The sequence below is a fragment of the Chaetodon trifascialis genome, chromosome 3, assembly GCF_039877785.1.
Source record: "Chaetodon trifascialis isolate fChaTrf1 chromosome 3, fChaTrf1.hap1, whole genome shotgun sequence".
Classification (NCBI taxonomy): Eukaryota; Metazoa; Chordata; class Actinopteri; order Chaetodontiformes; family Chaetodontidae; genus Chaetodon; species Chaetodon trifascialis.
Window position 1 is genome coordinate 26,625,071 of NC_092058.1, and position 24,657 is coordinate 26,649,727.

The 24,657-nt window shown below is 43.1% G+C and overlaps 1 protein-coding gene across 1 annotated transcript; it reads left to right on the plus strand.

Moving 5' to 3' along the window:
• Positions 1 to 1,862: 1,862 nt before the first annotated feature.
• On the plus strand, positions 1,863 to 23,146 carry wnt4 (wingless-type MMTV integration site family, member 4). Its single transcript, XM_070958882.1, has 6 exons — positions 1,863 to 2,501; positions 18,680 to 18,761; positions 19,080 to 19,233; positions 19,583 to 19,714; positions 20,077 to 20,219; positions 21,175 to 23,146. Exons 1-6 carry the CDS (start codon positions 2,425 to 2,427, stop codon positions 21,643 to 21,645), a joined length of 1,059 nt encoding a protein of 352 aa, XP_070814983.1. The 5' UTR covers positions 1,863 to 2,424; the 3' UTR covers positions 21,646 to 23,146.
• The last annotated feature ends 1,511 nt before the right edge of the window (positions 23,147 to 24,657 follow it).

Here is a 24,657-nt window from a genome sequence, read left to right on the forward strand (position 1 = left end):
TATTGCATTTTTACCTATATTACATATACTAGAATGTGTTATACCATTATTATTATATTAATACAGACATAATTATATATTATTACTTATCATTTTAAATTATACCCTGTTGTACACTTCTGTAGTATTTTGCATCATTTTACTCTTATACCCACATATAAATACAATATTACATACATTATATAAAAGATATTATTTAACTGTCACGTGATCATAATATTACATGTGGTGTCCGGCATACTTTATCTTACTGACTTTCCGCTAGATTGACCTCACCACTGCATCACTTTCGTAACGCACTATTAATTTATAGTGCAACACTGATCCTGATTATTGTGTATAGCTTGTCTTGTAATTCTGACTCATTTGCTTTCATGGGTTTTATTGTGTTATGTTTTTCTATTCTATTAATTTTGCTTATTTTATTTATTGTTTCTTACTTTTTTCTAATTATCTGTACTCTGTTTTCTTCAGTATGTTATATTCATATTCATATTATATTCATTATCATACTATTATCTGTATAATATTAGTATATGTACACACACACACACACACACACACACACACACACACACACACACACTGATTTCAGGCAGGCTGTCTAACTTTGATTATCAGTATCCTCTTCCTGTCTTCCTCTCTGCTCTTCTTCTTGTAATGCTGTTGTAAAACTGCATTCCTGTCCTGCGATCAGTACATTTAGATATTATCTTATCTTGTACATGGTATAGTTTATACTCTTTGTAGGCATGTAATATATAACTGTATGTGCAGTATTTCTTTCACTGTCAATGTTGAGCATATACAAACATTTCCATCAGGTTGAATGAATTTGTATCTTGTTTTAAATTAACCTCTCACACCCTGGTTTTAAATATCTGTAATAACTGTGATAATATCTACTTGTTTTTTCCTCTTGCTTATATTGAATGGATACTCAAACCTAATCTAATGCCAAGCTTCTTATGGCAGCGACATGTTCAACACAAATACTCCACATGTTTGTGCATCTTTTAATACACCTTTCCCCATAACTCAGTCTGACATATTTGGTATAATTGGAAACTTCTGGGATTCTGGGATCCTCATTGGAGTTAAAATAAAGTCCTGTGGGTTTGAACGAGTCATTTGTAGTGATGGACAGGGGCAGCATTGATTCCTGTACAATAAATAAGGCCCATGTGTTTTTTCTCATGTTCATTTTTTTGTTATGTAAATAAAGTATCACCTTTCAGTCTTCAGTCCTCCACCTCGCTCTTCTTCTCCGCCAGGATCAGGTGAGTCATATAGAGTCCTCAGTGGTATTACATGAGGCCAGCATGGCTGCCTCACCTTATTATCCTCCTACAACGTTTTCATCAATCAATAGTGTGTAGCTGACATTTGTCATATTATTGGGATTTGCTGGTTTCAAATGCAGACATTTTGCAGCCAAGCTTTAAATAGCCCGTTGACCGCAGAATATTTGGTTGAGTGTGTGACAGGGAGAGTGAGGTGCTGCCAAGAAGTGTGTGCGGTTTGAGGAGTGTGTGTGTGTGTGTACGTGTGTGAGTGAAAGAGAGCGTGTTTATGTGTGTGTTGGAGAGGAGTGGAGGGCGGCTGGGGAGGGCATTAGTGAATGGCTGTGCTATTGCATCCTCCCAGGAGACCTCTAAAACACACACATTGTCCCGTACACACACACACACACACACACACACACACACACACACACACACACACACACACACACACACACACTACCTTCGCAGCGCACAGAACCCGCCTCCTTCATCCTAAAAAACTCCCATCTCGCAGCCATACCTCTATATCTTCGCGCCGCCCCTCAGCTAAAGTCAGCACACACTCGCTCCTCTGCCAGACTCACCGAGAGACGGTGGTGTGTGAGGACGGCCCGTGCGTATTTACGCTCAGAGTGTGTGCATGTGTCAGGGGAGAGTTGGAGAGTCCGCGGCGCGCTGACAGGAGAGCGACGCTTGTCTGCGAGCGGGACTCGGCAGCGGGTGATAAGCCTGCAGAGAGGAAGGAAGAGAGAGCTCCCCTTTGGTTTTTATTTGACTGCCCCTCCACGCGCTCTGTCGACTGGCGTAAACGCGTAGCTGAGAAGGAAAGCAAACAAGTTGATTAAGAAGAAGGGTCCGATTCAGCCCGAGCGGCTCCAGAGTTTTGATCGTATTTTTAGCATCCCTCCTTTCCCCTCTCCCCGTCCCTTCTGAGTGCGGAGTGGCAGAGGGAGGGACGGGAGAACCGGGCGGACGGACGGTGAAGCTGCGCGCCTCCCCGGTGGATGTTCCACTGGATGCGGGACGATGGATTAACAGCCTTGTCCGGAGCCTTCCACTGCTTCTTTTTCACCACCGACCCCCTGAACACCTCGGGATTATTTCAGCTCTCACCGACCTCCCCTCCCTCCCTCTCGAGATGACCGAGGAATATGTTTTGCGATGCGTCCTGATGCTCTGCTGTGCGCTCCTCTCGGCCAACGCGAGTAACTGGCTGTAAGTTGGATTCCACGTCTCTAATCCTGATTTTAGAAAGTGGGCCACATCCCTCTCTCTTTTCCACCTCCACTGTTATCACTCACCTGACCTCCTCCTATTCCTCAGCCTCACATGTCCGCTCATCTTCTTCTGTCCCCTTTCCCTTCAGCTCAGTGGCCGCTCAGGTTAATTGTTAACCATCACACACACACACACACACACACACACACACACACACACACACACACACACACACACACACACACATCCAGACTTAATAACTTACCAACACCACTGCATCCTCCCCTCAAAGACCCTTACAAAAAAGTAACCCACAAGTGAAAACGCACATGTTCTTTTTGGAAAGGTTTCCATAGGTGAAATTTCATATTCTTGATTGAAAATGACATTTTGCACGTGAAAAAAGAAGCTTTACCATGAAACTAATATGTTTAATAGCAGGTGGAAATGTGACAATAATATACATGTCCAGCCTCAGGAAAAAAGTTTCTAAAGTTGGTGTCAGATGTAAGTTAACAGGTGTGGTTTTGCCCGATTACTCTCAACTCCATTTATTCATATATCAGACTCTTTTGGAAATGATGCCTTCGAGACCTTGCAGAGAGAATGACCTTTTTTAGAGCAGCCTGTAAAAGTTTATGTGCCCACTTTCTTGTAAATGGGAAGAATAAAATGTGAAACTGAACAATTCTTTACTCTGTCAATCTTTCAAGGAACTGTGAGGAGGACCCGCATCCTTAAAACATTTTGTATAAAAGAGATAAATGTCCTAACAAATTTCCAATACCCAAATAACACACAAATATTTCACTGATGCTAAAATGTTAAACAAAACACAAATGAATGAAGTAGAATAAGACCACTATTAATTTACTATCAAATTCTGCAGGCAGACGCCGAGCGTGTATGAATGTAACAGTAAGAATATGGAAAATCTCAGCAGATCAGGAAAAATGAAAAGTTCAACAAGGTCACTACAAGCTCACAGTCGAATACCAGAATGTTTTATTATCCGTTTATTTGTGTAATTTGGGGCGCTGGTAGAGCAGTCAGGCTATGGGGGCTCTAAATCAGCGTTGAGGATTACACACAGTGTGACTCTGTAGTTGAACTGCACAGTGCCACCTCTTCCTGGGGCCGGTCTGTTGGGTCGCATGTGTGTGCCTGCTCTCCCGGCAGCCTGTGGGAGGTGGTTAGGTGGGTTTCTGCATTCCTCCGCAGGCTCCGCTCCATTTTCTGCTGTCATTCAGTCCTCTTCAGCAAATTTACAAGCAGCGTTCATCATTTAAGGGAGAACCTTTCTGTTCTCCTCCAGAGAATCAAGGCTCCAGTGGTGTGAATTTTACCTGACACTGATAGTTAGTGTTATACAATACAATTCTCTCCTCCTATAATCTTCCTATAGGGACTTAGATTGTGGTTGCTGAGCCAAATAGTGACTGGATGCTGATTTTCACATTTGCCTCTTTATTTCCACGTATTAATACCACTGGAAGATTTCTAATAAGATCATGAAAGCCTTGTGTGTTTACATCAGGATAGCGCTGCAGACGGCCTAACTGATATCGCTGACAGATTCATCAGAATAAATCAAATTAGAGCCTTGCCAAACAGCACAGCCTACCTTGAACTCTGTCACTGAGTGCAGGGTAATTTTGCTGTTTGGGGCTGAAGGCGTGGTGACAGCAGCGCAGAGCAGGCATGTACAGGCAGGCTGCTGAGCTGCCAGTCTGCTCGACGAGATTGCACTGTTGAGGAAAATGTGTGTGGGGCTGTATGGACTGTATGTCATTCGTCAACACCTCAACAAACCCTCAAGCTTCAGTTTCACCTCCACACAGCAGCAGGTGAGACTCAAGGTCGCAGGATGGGAAGCAATTAGGAGGGAGGTTGTTGCTGTTAGTTAGGACCATAAAACGGCAACAGCCAATCCGCTGTAAACAGCAGCTTCCCACAACAGCACATGATTGGACAGGACTCCTCATGACAATTGTCAGTCAAGTGAACATGTCCCTGCATCACAGCTGTTTGTTTGTCTTCACCTGTCACATGTGACTGCGACTGACACGTCATGTAGTTATTTCTTATCTGGGCTTACGGTAAATGAAATATCTCAAGAAAATCCAATCCCTTTTAAAGCCTGATTGCATTATCTAACGATAATAATGAGAATGATTAATTGACATTATGTGTTTTGTCAAAAAGTAGGCCGACTACGACTCTTTTGTTCTTTAACTTCCCGTCTACACAGGGAGTGGAAATGTGTGTTGACGTGCTGCTTGTGATCACCTTGTGTCTCCATTTTAGCAAATATATTATCTAACACACAGCATGAAGGAGTGAGCTGGTCGTCTTCTACAGCAGTCTGACAAACACAGACTGATATTTACATATCGGCACTAATTTGATATCAGTTTTCCTCCACAGCTCTGGGATCAGCTCTTCAGGCTACTGATATAATAGTCCTGGCCACTGGTCAGAATGTGTTGGTATTTGTGTTTTGTTAGTGTTTATAACAATATGATATTGTTACATAAGTTGTCTGAATTGTTGGTTTCTTTGTAGATAAAAGAGCTTGGTCTGTACCAGCTCTATATGGAAAGTGTCCTGAGACAACTTCTGTTGTGATTTGGCGCTATACAAATAAAATTGAATTGAATTGAATTGAATTGAATTGAATTGAATTGAATTGAATTGAATTGAATGGCCTCTCCAAAACTACAAATTTCACAGAGTCAGATGACACACTGTCAGGTTTTGTATGACATGGCCTTATTATTGTGTTACAAGTTAAAATACATATTATATTACATTGTTGAAGTACATGTTGATAAATCAGCTGTCAGACCAACAAAGTTCAAATCACATGCTTTAGTTAGCTCAGTTTAGTGTAGTTATGCTAATTCTACATCACACTGAACTGAAGAAGTTTTATTTAATCTCTTATCTGTGGTGGGTGTGCTGTTATCAGGTCATATCCTCCTCATGCTGAATATGGAAGTGTGTTCTTGACTGTGAGAAATGTGTCACATATGAAAATCAATCGATACAGAAACTTTTGAGCTTTTCACTTGTTTTTATTTACTATAGCCAGCATGAGCAGTTCAGATTTTTTCTCAGACCCGGCAAAGCTCCTCCAGAACCACAAGCTTAAGGCGTACCAGCTTAATTGGGTTGTTCTGTCTGTTGATACTTTTTGTAACTTTTGGTTAAAGTAGATTACAGTTTGCGCGCACAATTAATAGAAATGCAATTCAAATTCAAACTGGTACGGTCCAAGCAAAAAAACTACCCAGTCCTTGAAAGACTGTGCTTTAGAAATGATCAAACAGCTGCAGTCTTATGATTTCTTATATTATTGTCACCATCAATTGTGACAATAATTCACTGAGTCTAGCTTCTCAAATGTGAATATTTTCTGTCTTCTTCTATACTGGGTTTTGGACTGTTGGTCAGATAAAAGAAGCAGTTTGGCCTCCTTGGGCTCACCTTGGGCCCTGGGAAATGGTGACAAGCATTTTTCTCTATTTTCTGAAACTGCAGCCTGTTTGTTTACCTCACCTGTAGCTCTGCCTGTGCCTGTCACCTTTAGCCCGTCAGCCAGGATGTGATCACTTTGCCAAATCTCTGTGGCTGCTGAGTCATGATTAGAGTCCTGCTGCCGAATAGGGATTTGAATGCTACTTTTCATTAGTTTGTCCGTCACCACCCTCCTCCTCCTCCTCTTCCTCCTCTTGCCCTGCTCCGACTGGTTCTACTGCACCTGCATGCTGCTCCAGGTCTGCCGTGTGTGTGTGTGTGTCTGTGTTTCTGTGCAGGTGATTTGTCTTCGATTAAGCATGTAAGCTGGCACCTTCCCCAACAGTGGCACACACTCAGTAATTACTACACTGACCACAGATGAATGGTAGCCACTTACAGTGCACCAAGTCACACAGACGCACACACAGACAAACACAATGTTACAGAGGAAGCAGCTGAGTTGTGTGTCTGGTGTCTGCATGCATGTGTGTTGAATGAAAAGGAATACACTGGTGAGTGAGAAAGCAAATGAATTATCAATTAGACTCACTCAGCATACATTAGGCAGTGGTGGAGAAAGTACTCAGATCAGTAGCAGTACTGTAGTGTAGAAGTACTCTGTTACAAGTAATAGTCATAAATCCATTTAACTGGATTATAATCATGAATAGATTATAGAATATATACCATTTACATTAAGAGACATTTGTAATATTTTACTTCTTTAAATAAAAAATAACAAAGCTAACAGTCTGAAGTCATGCTAGCAGCTCTGTCGGTACAGCAGGGCTTCCAGCTAAATGCTATTGTCAGGTACTAACATGCTAACGTGCTGGTGTTAAGCAGGTACAATGCATTGTCACTGTTTCAGTTTAGCGTGTTAGCATTCTAACATTTGGTCATAAACCATATAAACAAGCAAATGACATTTCACTGCACATCAAGACATTATAGAAAAAAAATAAAATAAAATTCTGAGCAGAATTCTGAACAGAGCTCTGTAATGTCTCTTAATGCATTACATCTTTCTGCTGTCTATTGGTTTGAGTCCACACTCAACAAATTCCTGACTGGTCATATTATTTGGTCATAAACCGAGTTAAGAACAGACATGGTTAGGCTTAGGGGAAAGGGTTTGTAATTAGTAATTAACGTTAATTAAGGTTAGACAATTATATTAATTGGAACCAAAATTCTCCACCAGATCTGGAACGTCGTCATCTTCTTCTTCTACTGTTGCGATCGACGCTTTTCCATCCGCAGCCTGTTTGGGCTGGAATTATAAGTTTTACCGTTAACTCTTCCATCCACTCCGATGTCCTCCCTTTGCAGACAATTCACCCTGAGGTAGACATGAATGTCTATATCAGATTTCATAATCCATCCAGAAGCTGTTGAGATATTTCAGCCTGGACCAATTGGTGAACTGATTGACTGACCAGCATTTCCATCCCTGGAGCCATGCTGCCACATGACTTAACATTTAACTTAATCTGTCTTCTGTTTATATAGTTTAATCATGTGTAAAACACATTTGTAATATATATGATAGTGATTCGAATAAATTGTTTTTGTAGATAAACAATCATTTCTTCCATTTTCTGTGACTTTAAAGCAGCATGGCTCCAGGGATGGTGTCGGTCTGTCAGGCTGCCTGTCGGTCCATCACTTTGATGCAGACAGAAAAATTGATTGATTGACTTTAGTGATTCACTGATTTTTCATCTAGTGCAACGAGTGGGTCGAAGTTCTCTCATATCCTGTGAAAACCAATTAATGTTGGTACAAACATTCATAGTTTGAGATGAATCTGAGGAGTTTTGGGATCCACTGAGCAGACAGGCCGAATGACACTGTGCAACATTATTCTTTAAAAGGAATATTTTTTATATTAATACCTGATCAATTTGTCTTTGTTTCGAATGCCATGCCATTGACCTAAGAAAAAGAAAAACCCTAGTAGCTGTGAATAATAACTTTTGCACTGCTGTGGCAAAAGAAGGATTCCGTTTGGCTTCAGTCTAAAGAAAAGACAAAAACGAGAGTGGCCTTGGTTTCATTTATTTGTTTGCTTAAACTGTCATGAATCTGCTCTGGAGAAAGGATTATGATCCTCATTTATTTGCTCAAGAAAGCCCATGCCCTTTAAAACCTAGAAAGAGTTTGAGTGTTTGCTTTTTAAACACTTCACTTTAAGGAGGACAGCGGGTTCAAGTTTGGATGCCATTTGCTACTGTCAACATGAAGCAAAAGATATGGCAGCAAAGCAACCAGAAGATGGAAACCAATGTGGTTGGAAGTTCATATTATGGCTAAATGCTCTAGTTTAGGCAGAATATATGATTTTTCCTCTAAACGATCAAATACACCATACATCACTGCTCATCATCGTGTCTTTCAGATTGTGAATGTGTGAATATACATGCATGTGTCATGGGCAACCATGGTGAGGTGCTAAAGAGAGGGCAGCTGATTGGTAACCAGAGAAAGCAGAGACCTTGGCATTGCAGTACATGCTGGCGCCTCACACTTCTTTCACATGCACACACACACAAATGTGGTGAAGCTGTGGCATGTTATTTCGAGCCCTCTTGTCACCAGAGTGTGTACAATTATCATGACACACTTGGAGCCGCGGGGAATCGCTCAGGATGACCAGATTACCGCCAGGAGAGCTCGGGCTGACGAGGAAACACCTGGGTTGCTGAAAGACAAGAGACAGTTCTGGCAGATCCACAGAGAAGCGCTCAGGGCTTTTAGGAGACATAACATACCGTCTGGCGGCCATGTTGGTAGGCTTGTGCTCCTGTGCAACAATGGCTGTGAACAGCTGATTGCATTTCTGAATGTATGCTGCAGCTTTTGTTAGATGCATTTGCTAGTGAGCAAATTAAACAAGGCAGCAACAGTTATTTTCATTAAAAATGTTTTAAAAGTGTGTCTGTCATTGGCAAATATCAGTTGCTATAAAGCAGAGGATTTCAAAGTTTGAGGCACGTGTCCCCATGAGAGTGCAGGAGAGTTGAAGGAGAGGCATGGAGGGAGAGACATGAGGCAAAGAAACAGTTGAGATGAAAGGGACAGGTGCACTTATTGTTACCTATTATTACTTATTGTGGTTTGGTCCACTCACTGACACAGTCAGCAGTTCCAACAGAGCAGTGGCTGTGATATAAAACGCTAAAGTACTTTAAAACGCTTTGTGCCCAATTGTTGGGCACTCTAACTCAAAATCTGAACACACAGACATGATACACATGTTTTTAGATTTAGATTCAAATGGGACAGTTAGTTAAATGGAGTCCATGTCCAGGGCGCTAACACCAGACAAATTCATAAAATTGGACAAATGACCATTGCATACCTGTCACTTCACGTGACCGAACTCCGTGGTCAGTGATTGAATTCACCTTCACCTGTTCATCTCTGTTGCTGTCGCAGTGTTTTGGCATAAGAAAAGTTTGTTTGGGCTACACGAAAGCCTATCATTGAAAGTAAAATCGTGTCTGAGAGTTGGCAAAACATGGGGTCAACATGTCAATTTGTCCGCTGATTTTATTAATCACCAAATTCCCATCAGTCTCAACTGGACTTTGCTTTTTGTAGTAAATGTTAGCTTGCTAACATGCTAAAATAAGATGTTAAACATGGTAAACATTAGGCTCTTACATAGCATAGTCATTGTCAACATGTTAGCATGCCATACAGAAACAAAAAACAGAAAACATGTTTCAGCTAGGGCGGCACGGTGGAGCAGCAGGTAGTGCGCGTGCCTCACAGCAAGAAGGTCGCCGGTTCGATCCCCGGGTCGGGCGGGGGCCTCTCTGTGTGAAATGTTCTTCCCGTGCTTGCGTGGGTTCTCTCCGGGCACTCTGGCTTCCTCATTAGGTTAATCGGTGACTCTTAATTGTCTGTAGGTGTGAGTGTGAGTGTGAATGGTTGTCTGTCTTTGTATGTTGCCCTGCAATCGACTGGCGACCGGTCCGACCAATGCCAGCTGGGATCGGCTCCAGCCCCCCCGCAAACCCCAAAAGGGATGGTCAGGTATTGACAATGGAGAAAGTCAAGAAACAAGAAAAGAAAACAAGAAAACTAAGTGAGAGCTAAAAGCTGCAAGCCTGCAAACAAACAAGGTTTTATAGAGACTTGCTTCCTCAAAAGCTGATATGATCATACATGCCTATCACCATCATCCTACCGAACCATCACAACCATCAAGTCCTGCATTTAGGAACAATCAGCTGTTCGCGGCTATTGTTTCCAGGAGCTACAGACCTCTAATATGGCCGCCGCAGTGTCTGTGGCATCACCAGAAGGACTGTTATAGACAGAAACAAGTCAGTAGGAAACATCACAAAGACTCAGAGAACAGTGACACACACACACACACACACGCACACACACACGCACACACACGCACTCATGGAGTCCTAGCCTTGTGGGACCACAGCAGTGACACCTGGCAGGAGATTAATTTCATGCCTTTTATTGCCACTTTTCCCATATGTGTGTGAAAGCGTGTTTTGTGCGTATGTGTGTGAGCACATGTGTGTTTGTGTGAGGGTTGTGGTGTTGGCAGAGCATGTTATTTTTAGGGGGAAATGAGCTCTAGTGGAGCCAGCAGCATATAAATACACCCAGACACACGCATGGACACACACACACACACACACACACACACACACACACACACACACACACACACACACACACACAAGCAATCTCTAGTAGTGTGAGCCTCCAGCTGCTCAGTAACTGTTAATTGAACTCATCAAATAACTTTTACCTTCTCCCTGCCTGCATCCATTTCTCCTCTTCGTCACTGTCTTACTTGAAATGATTCCCGTTGACCTTCTGACCATCCTCCCCTCCTTCTTATCTTTCATTCTTTTCTTTGAAGGCACTGTCTCCCACCTACATTTAGTTTATTTGTAACTGAATACATAAGAGCATGGCTATTTTGAGCATTAATACTCAAAATTAGATCTATGTAGTCCTTCATACAGTAACCCACACACCGACCCATTATTACCAACGCCACCCTGAGGCTGCTGAACCAGCCGCTGCTTCTCAGCAGTACTTTAATGTTTTGTCTCATAAGGACTGAGGAAGAATTACAGATTGCATATTCCTTGAGCAAATGCAGGCTCTCATTCCCAAAAAGCTTTGCTCTCAATTTTTCAAAACACAGTTTATTTCATATTTTTTTCTAAGAATATTCACTCTTTTCACAAGTCCACTATATTCTTAATATTCTGTTTTAATATTTCATAGATGAGATCAACAACAGTATGCAAGATTACAATTCATGTAAAATCCTGTCCAACCTCCAAACAGACCATTGAAATGGGATGATTCTGGGATTCCTAGATTCAAGAATTGTCAAGTGTTTTCCTTCACATTTTATTATTTAACACACGCACGCATGACACCTGTGCAATAGTAAGGTGTGGCTAGAGTTAGACAAAACCATTTTCATCAATGTTACTGTAGGACCATTATGGTTATGTCCAAGAAAAGTAACTCTTGATATGATGATAAGATGCAGCTGCAGGTGTTTTCTTTGTGCTACATACACTGCCTGTTGATTAGATACACCTAAGTACAGCGAATGCAGTCTAATACAACAGCCCTGCAATAAATCCTACCTTCATGAAGGTTATAATGTTAAGTTTCAGACAGGTATTCCTGTTCAGCAGCACCACAAACGGCAGTCTCAAAGATGAGAAGACAGTTGAAAAACTGTTTCAACAAAAACAGATGAAACATTGTCGAGGTTACTCAGCCTCTTTCAGTTTAATATACATTGCTCAGTGCGTGCGTGCGTGCGTGCGTGCGTGCGTGCGTGCGTGCGTGCGTGCGTGCGTGCGTGCGTGCGTGCGTGCGTGCATGTGTGTGTGTGTGTGAGTGTGTCCTGATCTACTGTGTAAAAGGCAGCCTGGGCAGAAAACCTTCAGAATGTTGATGTCCATGAGATCCGCTGGTGGTCTGTTCTGTGTGTGCGCTTTATTAATGGGAAGCAAGTGACTCAAAATGAGCTACACAGCACTATTCCAGCCAATCAGCAACAGGTGGCGTTGGTGCTCGTGCACAGGACAAGGGGAAGGAGGATGGAGATTGGGGGACGAGGAAGAGGGTAAATCTGGAATGCTAATGTGTAATGGCATTATGAAGAAGGTGAGGCAGTAATATCAACCATCTCTCTGCAGAATGACTCACCCCACCTTTAAAATGATATGACAGATGTGCTAAGATAATTGTTAGACTTGAACACACAGGTTCAGAGGTCCATATGAGGTTTGAGCTGGCCTTTTTTTCTTCCCTTGGGTTTGGGTGTCCGCTTTTGTTGGATGTGTGGATTGATGTAACAATATCTCATTAAGATGGCAACTTAAGGACATTTTATGGATTTCCTATTATTACTCACATGTTTCTCCTCTATGCTGGTGGTCTTTAGTGTTAAGATCTATATCCTGAATTCAGACTAAATAGATGTTAAAATCTCTTTCATTATGAAATAGTCCATTCCAGGCCAGTTCAATACTTCTCCAAGACTTCTGGATCTAATGCTGGGAAGCAGAAACTGTATACACCAGTTTAAAGGCTTGTTCCATCTGCCTGTATTTAAAGCACTTAACCAGTGCACATAAATTCAACAGAGGTGTTTTCTCAAGAACATTTTGAAGACACGTGGCGTGACATTGGCTTTTCCTAGCAGTGTGATCATCTGAAACCATCAGGAGTGCCTCGAAAAGGTTCACAAGGGAGGAGAGAGAGCGCAGTGCTGTGGCTCAGTCGAAGTGGCTGAATATAAACTGAGAGAATAGTGCCCTCTACAGGTCACTGTGTGTGCTTTAAATACTGTAGGTGTCCAGTGCAAAGTGGACAGGGAGGGTTAGCTCAGGTCATACCGCAGTCACACTTGTCTTTACAAGCAGTTTAATTCTCTGCTGGCTTTCTACTACTGCTAAATGTCAGGGTTTCTGAGCTCTCTATTGGCCTACAACTAAAGAAAAATATTGTCCATGCATCAAGTCAGAAACTCGACTGTAACTTGCTGCAGTGTGGCTTGCAGGTCAGTTTGCCTCAGTAGAAAAGACGTTTCTTAGACTCTCTCTTGCAGCTCTCCTCCTTGCATTTCCCATCCATGCTATATTTACCTGTCACTGTGTACCTCTGCTGTGTGCTCAGTGCTGGAAAGGCAAACATGAGGATATTTTCATATAAATACACATTAGAGATGATGGAGGCACAGAGAGTGTGCTGCAGTTTGAGAGCATTTGTGTTATTTGTGTGTGTGTGTGTGTGTGTGTGTGTGTGTGTGTGTGTGTGTGTGTGTGTGTGTGTGTGTGTGTGTGTGTGTGTGTGTGTGTGTGTGTGTGTGTGTGTGTGTGTGTGTGTGCAGGAAAGCTGAGAAGTTTACTGAAGCACAAGACTGTCATGCAGATGTGTCCAGCTTCTACTGTATGTCCCCTCCCTCCGCTGCACTTCTGTCCCTAATTTGTCCTCCTTTGGCCTTCATTCTAGCAGACTTTTTACTTCCTGAAAAAGAATGTGTCAGGCCCGTATTTTCAATATTGAATAAACAGAGTGACAAAACAGCCTAATAGGTCTCACATTTCATGCAGGAAAGTGCTGCACCATAGGAGCCAGGTAAATACAGGGTTTAAAAGAGGCATTTTTATTTAAGCACAAAAGGAAAATACGACAAAAGTTAGCCCAAAGATAGTCCATTTAGAGTCCTACAAGACAAAAAAAAAAAAAAAGAAGCAGCAAATGTCAAGCATTTTTGCGTGGGAAATGGAAACAGTTTGACTGATTTTAGGAAGTACGCTTATGGACTTCCAGACACAGCTCCTGGCCACAATATAGAACTAGTGTTTTTTTTTGCCCATAACAGGATACATTATGTGAATTAGTGAGTTTCAGTCATACTTGTAGGTGAATTTTTGCCACCTTTTCAAGCTCGCTGTGTCCTTCATTGTTGACCTTTGGTAACAGCTTATTTAAGAAAATAATAACACGACTCAGAGGTCCACTTACCAGCTTTCAGAACTTTCATCCAGGTCTCACACGTTAGAATGAAGCTCTGAAGGCTAGTAAGTGAACCTCTGATATTATATCATTTGGAGTAGTAATTCATGAAAAATGCACTGAACTGGTTCAAATGTGATTTTTGTGTTGTATTCACCATTTTCATGTTAGCCTTTATTTCCTGTCTGGAGGTAACAACCCGCATCTCCTCTGTTTAGAGTGATCTCTTGTTTTCAGTTTCAGCCTCCTGTGAGGCCGTGGGGGGCTCTGGGTGGGATGTATGGAGCATTCCACCTGGACTGTGGTGCATTCGCAGGCCGCTGTGTGTTTGTGTTGCATTACATATCGCAGCCTTCACAACACCACTGGCTCCACTGGGCTTAGGCCCCTGGGATTTAAGCACGCAACCACCAGAGGCCAGAGAGACTGAGAGAAAAGAGGGGGAGGAATGAGGATGGGATGTGGGATGACGCTGTGTGTGTGTGTGTGTGTGTGTGTGTGTGTGTGTGTGTGTGTGTGTGTGTGTGTGTGTGTGTGTGTGTGTTGCTCTGTCCTTCTGTGGGTTGACTCCTCTGTCTCCTTGTTGAGGTGTTTTGTTAACCTTGTCTGTGAGAAGCGAAGGGTATACACAGCAGAATGAGCAGATAGAGCGAGACAGAGCACTCGCCCAAGGCCTGTGCTGAACTTTTCCCATGCGTGTATACACACACACAAACGCACATCCAGAAAAATCACCTGAATAACAGCTTATCCATTGTTTATTAAATGTTTCCAGGGTGAATGTCAGGCCAGCGGGATGCCATGCTGTCTATGTGAGAGTGGCGGTGCCGTCAGACGGGCAGGTTTCTGTCCTCCTCTGTTTTCTCAGTGGCTCGTTTTTATCGCTGTCTGACGGTCTCCCAGCTGGTACTTCGACCCAAACGTAGCACCCTGCCCAAGGCTACACTATACAACAAAGAGGGATCAAACACCACACATGGCTTTGATGAAAGCCCTGCAAAGTTCTGCAACAGAGCAAATCAGAGCAGGGCAGAGTTGGACTCAATCCACACCGGGAGGGCAGCTGGACCTGTAGATTTGAGAGGAGAAATAACCTCACAGAGAGCTCGAGGACAGACAGTGGGGCTCAGGATTCCACCAACAGTTCAGATTTACTGCAACTCAATTCCCAAAAAAATGTCCATGTTCCAGAGATTTTGAAAATGTTATTACCAGGTTTTGTTCTTACCAGTGTTATCTTCATTCCTTTCAAATGCTTTTCTTATAGCTGAAGCACTTCTTTGACCAGAGTGTTGCATCCCCTCCAGGTTTGTTAAAACGTTAGTGTGTCATGTAAAAAAAAGAAATGACACATTTGACCTCTTACAAATGAAAAAGCGACATAAACAATAAACGTACCATTGCTCAGTTGAAAACACTCTCTTGCTGCTGCAGCCTCACTTGGTCTGGTATGAGCATGAGCTTATGATGGCGACAGTTTGCAAACTATAGCTTGATATTGCTGTGTATTTGACACTGCTGAGTCATGTGCTGACTCTTACATGTCACAGAAAATATTTTAAGCTCAAAAAAAAAAAAAAACAGGAGGCATATGGTCCCCTGTCGTCCCACCTGCACTCTCTCTCTCAGTCAGGATGTCTAATGATGTCTTTAAATCTGCAATAGCTTTTTTAGCCACTTGGAGGCAGCTGAAACGAGTTGTAAACATTAATGGATAATCAACATGATATGCTAAACTTGTTAGCAATCAGGTGCCTATTTACACATTCAGCAGTTATAGAGCAACATTAGCTTGCATTCACTCATGTATATGGCCCCTTTTTTAGCTCTATTTTCAGTCCCGAACCAACTCCTGAGGGAGACATCTGGCTCTTTAGCTACTAAATGCCCAACTATGTTCACCAGCTAGTTGCTAACTGTGTCTATCTGCTCTTTGGTGCTGGCAAGGTAGTGTATTGTTGGTGCTGCAATTGAAAATGGTGCCAGTGAAGTCAGAGTCGGAGTTTGACAGCTAAACAATGATAGTAAAGCTCCATGAAGCTGAGGGGAGCTACGGATTCAGGTGATAATTCTTTGTAGGTTCATCAGTAGGTTCTGAGGAAGAGGACTGACACAGGACTTGACAAATTATACTTAGTTTAATCTGGTCAGGGTTATTGTCAATGTGCACTAAAAGATGCTAAAATGCTCCACAGAGCTGAACGTAAGAGTTGGGCCTCATCCTTTCGTGGTGCTCCCGAGGAAATTGAGTCACCCTTATGAGAGAGTGAGGTCACTCCTGAGGATGGATGTGAGCGGATGTGGCTGAGATGCAGTGGAGTGGTAGAGAGCAGGGTTATCACTGCGATGAGTGCTAAATACTGAAAATGAAGGCCATCAAAGAGAGAGAGAGAGAGAGATTATCTGAACTGTTGAGAGGAGGAGATGAGAGGGTGAATGGAGGGGAGGAGCTGTTTGACCTCTAAAAGGATGATGTATAATTATACTACGACATTTACAAATAGTACTACACATAATGCATCATTGATAAACTTGTAGTCCAACTACTTCTCTTCCTTTTACCTGCACTGCTCAGGAGGTGATCTATAGCTGATCTACACATAATGAAACAATCAGAATGTTGTAAACCCTTTTTAGCTCATGTCAGTTTTATCAGCTGGTGTAATACATTCAGTAGCATGACTTTGTGTTGTGTATTATAGCTTTGTCAATAATCTGACAGCAGAATTCTCTGAAATCTGGATCTGTGCCACAGCTTGATTGAGACGGGCTAACAGGGCTTTACAGAGGTATGTGTGGTCTTGGGAACTCATAACCCGAGACTCATAAAACAAGCTTGAGAAACCTTAAGGAAAAACATGTCTACTTGCACAGAATGGTAGCCTAAAAGTTAATTTTGCTGGCATTTGCCTTCACTTTATTATTAAGGGCCATTTTGAAATACAAATACTGAATTCATTCCTCATAGTAAAAGAGTTCACATTCATACGACTGAACATTTGTCCTTCAAGACTCTTTTTTTTTTTTTTTTTTTTTACACATTTGTGGTGCCACATGTCACATTAGATGCCAGTTTTAGTTGCTGTAATTTAGGTGAGCATGTACCACTGTGTAGATTAATACAGTGCAAAATGAAATGGGGGGAAATTATCAGGCCATGGACAATCTGATGCAGTCTTTTTTTTTTATTCTGGATGTGAGTACTTAAATATACTTTGGATTTTGTTCAACAGTGCTGTGTTTTCTTAATCATCCGTGAAAGGCAAAGTTCAACATTTTGAGAATTACACTGACTTGCTGTCTCTCTTAGAGTGACGTAAGAAGATCGATGTCAATATCTGTTTAAGTAGAGAGCTGAAGTGAAAAGTATTATTCTCACTGCATGGCACGGCTCAGCTCCTCTCACTTTTGGTACCAAGCACTTTTCCCAGTTTCATTTTCCTCTGCAGAAACTATCCCTTCAAAGCAGATGGAATTCTTTGCTGACCTGCCATGACATCATCTTCAATGCAGCACAAACAGTGCAGGAACAATGCAGGATATCAAATGGATGCTGTTCTTGATTCTTTCTATGGGGCTGCTGCTTACAACAAGGAGACAAGCGGCTGAAGGCCTTTGGAAATCCTACATCAGAGGGCAGTGATGAATCTCTGACTGTCTGCAGTGTTTTACCTCCACCTTTTAGTATTGGCTCAGCTCAACAAACCTCCTGACTCCACCACTGTATGAGGAGAGAATGTGGAAGTATTCCTTAAAAAAATACAAATGCAGTTTAATGCTGTGTTCTGCTCGTGGAAGAGCACAAATAAGCAATCTGAGAGCAGTTATCACTGAGCAGTTTTTTCCCTGCAACTGCAAACAACGACTTGAATGTGTTGGATGCTGCATAAAAACATTTATCTCAACAGTGTTTTTAATCTAGTATTTAGAGGTAAAAATACAAACACAATTTCCACTTTTTACAGTGTAAATGAGCTTGTTTAGAAAATGAGGAGTGATCCATTTCCATTGTTTGAAAAAGCTCAGATTTTCAGACTCAACATTTGTGTCGATGACAACACTTTGAATAGAGTAGACAGTACACAGTCAGGGCTGCTCGCTCTGCGGAAGACTCACTGTCAGCTTATGAGAAAACCTATTTCTGTAAGCTGCAGCTGGGACTGGAGATATGAGAGTGAAGTGAGGTGAGGTGGGTGTGTGAGGGTCAGGGCATCCAGACTGATGCCATTTTCTCACATATCTTAGATTGGGTGTGTGTATGCAGTATCTCCCTGACCCGTCTGGCCTGGAGGTGGTGTGTGTGATAAGCCACTTCCCCTCCTCTCAGTGTCCTCACAGCCAGACTTTTATCCCAAACATTCCCACAGCATCATGGGAACCATCCTCCTGTACTCGAGCTCTGCTTCATCTGAATGACATCAAATTCGGTCATCTGTGCTTTGAAACTTTAACTGTGACTGTGCCTCTGAGCAGCCTCTATCTTACTTGTATCACATCTTGTGGCACTATGGCACACGGATATCAGATTTGGTTCTTTCAACTTCTCCTCCTCGATGTTGTGTGTCCTGTCAGGCCTCTTACTGCCCACTAAGGAGGTCCTGTTCTGTTTTTTCTGTCAGGTACCTGGCCAAGCTGTCATCAGTGGGAAGCATCAGGGATGAGGAGACGTGCGAGCGGTTACGAGGCCTCATCCAGAGACAGGTACAGACCTCTACTTACTCACATCGTAACCCTGTACACCACTCCATCACTGTTGATACATGATGGACACTAGACTCACAGAGTTACTCATACACCTCAGTGGGACTCATTCACAGCCTCTCGAGGCTTTAATTCAATCAGCAGGGGCTGAATCCTAATGGGTTTGGTGATCCTCTGATTTTTCCCATGGCACCAGGAATTCAGCATTTCCACTTGTCCTGAGAAATATCTCAACATCTACTCAATGGATTAGTATTTTGTTAATGTAATGTGTACTGTGTTAGTGGCTGATGTTGCTCCTGTGTGTTTCTGCTCCAGGTTCAGATCTGTAAGCGCAATGTGGAGGTGATGGATGCAGTGCGTCGCGGAGCCCAGCTGGCTATAGACGAGTGTCAGTTCCAATTTCGCAACCGTCGATGGAACTGCTCCACTCTGGAGACCATGCCTGTGTTTGGCAAAGTGGTCACCCAGGGTAAGATTATACACTTTTCTGTCACTCAGCTTTTCTATCTGCGTGCATTATAAAATGGGGACGTTAATATCTTTGATGTCATATCAGATCTGTTTCCAAAGCAGATCTGATGTGCATTGTTTGTTGTTGTGCCTTTTTAAAATATTTTTGAGCTCGTTTCCATTTCTATTGGCTTAACCAGGTCCTGCATGGCAACGTCCTGCCTCCTTTCCTTGGACTTCCACACATTCTTTATCTTCATACACACTTTTTGCCTTTCAGAATGAGAGGGTCTTTCAGTTACATAATGAAACAATATGACTGTATGTGTTTGTGTCTGTGTGTCTGTGTTTGTGTATGTGTGTGTTAGGCACCCGTGAGGCAGCCTTTGTGTATGCCATCTCAGCAGCCAGTGTGGCGTTTGCGGTCACAAGGGCCTGCAGCAGCGGAGAGCTGGAAAAATGTGGTTGTGACCACAATGTACATGGAGTCAGCCCAGAGGGTAAATCTCTCTCTCTCTCTGTTTTTTCTCTTTTTTTCACACACACACACACACACACACACACACACACACACACACACACACACGCACACACGCACTTGCAAAGGAAACATAAGGACCAACTGATCCAGCACGTTTTAATACAATAAATTTAAACACTAAACAATAATTGTTTTATTTTGAAAGGGCCAGGCAGATATCGTTGGTAACATATCAATTATGCCATCTTATCTTATGTGTTTATATCCAGATTTTTAACAATAATACCATCAATACTGAAAGAATGAAAGGTGGCTACAAATTAGTGTTCAAGTGGCATACAGATGACCATCTTCTGTCTGTATTTTAATGTCTTACCATAGGTTTCCAGTGGTCGGGCTGCAGTGATAACATTGCGTATGGAGTGGCATTTTCTCAGTCCTTTGTAGATGTGAGGGAGAGGAGTAAAGGCCAGTCCTCCAGTCGGGCTCTAATGAACCTGCACAACAACGAGGCTGGCAGGAAGGTAACTCACTGTCCTTCATGGAAAATGTGATTTTTTTTTTTTTCTGAACTACTTTTGTATTTACTTGCAAAACATTTTGCAGTCCCTCACAGTAAGTTTTGTTTTACCTTGTAAAGTTTTTTAGATTCCCCTGATCCAGAGGAACAGTCAGTGTGTTGGTATGAAATATGCAGATACCACAGCGAGGAGATATGTTGTGACACTTTACAGTATGCTTGTGTTGCTCATTACTCAAAGGCTGAGGTCCGACAGAGACTGGCTTTGACCACAGCTGAAGCTGCTCTGCCAGGCTGTGCTGGTTGAAGCTGTGGATATGGCTGTTGCTCAGACCACAGCTGCATTCCTGCTCCTATTAACAGTAACCAAGAAATGATCATCAAGCCACACAGGATTTCAACCTGCAGTGCTTCTGTTATATCACACTAGTATATCATACATTTCAGCGTTTCTGTCTGGACCAGAGGGAGTGCAGAGTGGATTGTGAGGGAATGCAAAATATTGCGAGATGGCACAAAAGAATTTAAGAAAAAGAAAGTCCCACCATGACCTTTCAGGGGCTCCGTATTTTAATGTCTGAGGGAGATTTTTTCTAAAATTCAGAAGTTTTGCACATTAGTTTAGTTATTAAAAATGGCGGCAAAAGCAGTAACACTGAGAAGAAAAACAGATAGAGCTGTTCAGGTTTCAAGTTATTTGAAACAAGTGCAAATCAAGTTTCAAGTGATTCTTGACAAGTTAAATCTTACGGCACTGAGGTCTGATATACAGTGTGTTAAGTCTCACAATAGTCAAGTCCAAATCTTACCCCAATCCTTCATTCTGCGACTCAAATCTGACTCAGGTCCAAGTCTCCAGTCTACAGGTCTGGTAGCAGGAGAACATTTTGTTGTAGTTGTCACTGTTAGTGTGTCAGTTGTTCTGTCTGTTCACCTCATGCTCTTTGGCATCTCTGCAGGCCATCCTGTCCCACATGCGTGTGGAGTGCAAATGTCACGGCGTGTCAGGTTCCTGTGAGGTAAAGACCTGCTGGAAAGCCATGCCACCCTTCCGCAAGGTGGGCAACGTCATCAAGGAGAAGTTTGATGGTGCCACTGAGGTGGAGCAGCGCAAGGTTGGCACTACCAAAGTCCTGGTGCCTCGAAACTCCCAGTTCAAACCTCACACAGATGAAGATCTGGTCTACCTGGACCCCAGCCCAGATTTCTGCGATTATGACCCTCGCACGCCGGGTATGCTTGGCACGGTGGGCCGGCAGTGTAACAGAACCTCAAAGGCCATCGATGGCTGCGAGCTGATGTGCTGTGGCCGTGGCTTCCAGACACAGGAAGTGGAGGTGGTGGACAGGTGCAGCTGTAAATTCCACTGGTGCTGTTATGTCAAATGCAAACAGTGCCGCAAAATGGTAGAGATGCACACTTGCCGGTGATGGGAGTGGGGATAACAGAGGGCACTGCTGATGAACAAAACAAACACCCCACAACTCCTACTCCAGGAGCAAGGAGGACTTGTGAAGCTCCATCTTCCCCTGCTTGAAACCACCCCACCCCTCCTACTACTGGTCAACGGAAACAGACTGAGTGGCTGAGAGGTCAAACGTCATCCTATTCATTTTATGCCATCGTAATGGATATCAATAGTTAATGCATGGGATTTCCTACAAAGCTACAGAGGCAGTTTGTTTCTTCTCAAGTAGAGAGCATCTTTCACTTTCTGTCTCCCTCCCTCACTCTCATATTTGCTTTGTCATTGATGCTTCTTATTTTTGTAATGTTTAACTTATTTGTTGAGACTGAGGAGATTGACAGTGGGTGGACCTAGAAGGAGGGGACAGATGAGTGGAGACAATAAGGGACAAACAAACTGGACCCATGGGTGGACAGATGGGTGGGTGGGGTTAAGGGTTTGGGGTGGGGTCAAGAGGAGGGTTGTTTGCCCTCTGTCCTTGCTGCTGCTGCTGCTGCTGCTGCTGCTTCGGGGACTCACTTTGAGTGCTGGATGTCAAAAAGGGAGATGCTGAGTCTATCAGAGGATGGACTCGAACAACAAAGAGGAGCACGTCTCAGACGGACTCTGTGATTTGCTTCCTGAGTGTACGTGGCTGTGCTGCGCTGAAGTTCAGTTGCTGTTGAGTCATTCATTTTCCCCCCTGCAATGCCCTGATGCTGCTCCACTCACACTCTCTCTCTGTGTCAGAGGGAGGATGATGATGGACAGGTGAAAGCCACTGTCAGCTGCTTCCTGTCTTTTCTGTAGGCACTGGCAGGTGATGGGCATGAGACACACAAAACACACACATACCCAGCAAACACTGCGCCAAGACTACACCTGTATATCGACAGCTGCTACCTGCAATGGGAAACCAGAAACCTTATATGAAATCAGTTTCCAGATCAGATTTGAAATGAGTTGTTACCATTTCAAAGCATCATATTGTGAAAATCTTGTGTGTTCGTTTGGACTGATGTTGATATTGGGCTTCTCCTGCTCGTCGCCACCTGCCAAATGCTAGTTGGCTTAATGCAAACACAAGTAAACACACAGAGACATGCATGCACCAGCAAACACACACAGTGTTAACACACTCATATACAAAGGGGTCTGCCAGAGGGTTGCCGAGCATGTTCACCATGCATGATGACTGAAGCACTTTCTCTCCAAGCGCACATAGAACCCTCACCCCATAGCATCTGACCACACATTCAATTCAAATCACACGGACACACTCACTCACTCACTCACACACACACACAGTTTCCCATGCCACTGTGAGGACTCTATTGTTGTCTTGTACCACCACCAAAAAGCCAAGCTTTCCTATAATAACGTGCTATCATTATAGAAACATACTGTAGATCTGTAAAGACTTATACACTGAAGAAGACTATACTGCCTATGAATGTATGTTAATACGGAATATATGCTGTGTCAAAAATGACTGTTGTCACTTCTTTCTAAAGAATCTTCATGTTGTGTGTGTGTGTGTGTGTGCGCGTGTGTGTGTGTGTGTGTGTGTGTGTGTGTGTGTGTGTGTGTGTGTGTGTGTGTGTGTGTGTGTGTGTGTGTGTATGAGTGTGAGAGACAGAAAGAATGCCTCAAAAACAATGTTGCCCAGAAGGAAAAGAACTAACATGAGAGGAGAGAAAGATGGAAAGTGAAAATGGAGCAGATCCTATTCCACCACCGAGCTCTGAGACACACACACACTCACACACAGCCCTGCTGACAGACATACACATTTTTCAATAAAATCGTCCATTTCCCGTGTCTTTCAGCTGCATTATTATGTGGCCACAGTGTGCACTGTGCAGCATTTTGTGTGTGTGTGTGTGTGTGCGTGCTGTTTGTGTGAGGCACATTACACCCTGAGGTCCTTCCCTGCACCCCTGACACCTATAAACATAATTTATGCGCCATATATCACTGCATGCAGTATATCAAGCAGAGATGAATGGATTTGTTCCCCGCAGAAGTAGAAACCTGGTAGTCTGGTTTTGGGAAGAACCAGAGTGGCCACTCGGGTTTCAGCGACCGTCTGATTGGGTTTGGGCTGAAGAGGGAACAGAGGCAGGAACACCAGGCTAGAACAGGGATTACAGTGAAATGCAGACCACATGGCACAAGCTTTTTCCCTTCTTCTGTCTCTATCAATATCTTACTACCCCCCTACAGCTTTCTCGCTCTTTCTCCGGCAATATCTTTGCCTTAGACTGGTTCCAGTCCGCTCTCCATCTGCGGAAAGTGTAACCCTAACCAATCTTGGTCTGCAACGTTGGGGATCTGTCCTTCATTAAGCCACTATGATGGCCTAGATGAGGTGGGTGGTGGTGGCCACACTGATTAGGAAAGTCTGCTGGCATGTGTGTGTGTGTGTGTGTGTGTGTGTGTGTGTGTGTGTGTGTGTGTGTGTGTGTGTGTGTGTGTGTGTGTGTGTGTGTGTGTGTGTGTGTGTGTGTGTGTGTGTGTGTGTGTGCGTGCACTCAGTCTGTCAGACAGCCAGATGTACAGTAAGGCAGTCCATCAGTCAGTCAGAGAACTGTAATGCCTTTTGTGGTTTGCTGCAGTTGTGGCGAGACAAGAGGCTGACAGCAGGGTTTTACCACTTAGTGTGTTTATGTGTGTGTGGGAGTGTGTCTAAATTAAGATGGGTTCATGAAGGCTGGAACTGTAAGTATTAGTATTGAAAAATAAAATGCCATGTCCCTTGCTGAATCAGTATGGGACACCATTTTCCCCTTATTTTAGCGCACAGCCTCCTCTAATGCATGCACGTCAAAAGTTTCTCGAGACAGAGCAGAGAAATACTAAATAAAAATTTTCCTATTGTGGAATGACAGGAAGGTTGTATATCACTCAACATCATCACTGGCCTAGTTACGGAGGCTCATGCTTGTTTTTCTGAAAATGTCGGCAAATACTTGCAAGTCCATCCGTAAAAAGA

Coding starts and splice junctions, on each gene's coding strand:
- wnt4 (XM_070958882.1), top strand. CDS start 2,425: ATGACCGAGGAATATGTTTTGCGATGCGTCCTGATGCTCTGCTGTGCG. Junction 18,762..19,079: donor GAGGCCTCATCCAGAGACAG/GTACAGACCTCT, acceptor TTTCTGCTCCAG/GTTCAGATCTGTAAGCGCAA. Junction 19,234..19,582: donor TGGCAAAGTGGTCACCCAGG/GTAAGATTATAC, acceptor TGTGTGTGTTAG/GCACCCGTGAGGCAGCCTTT.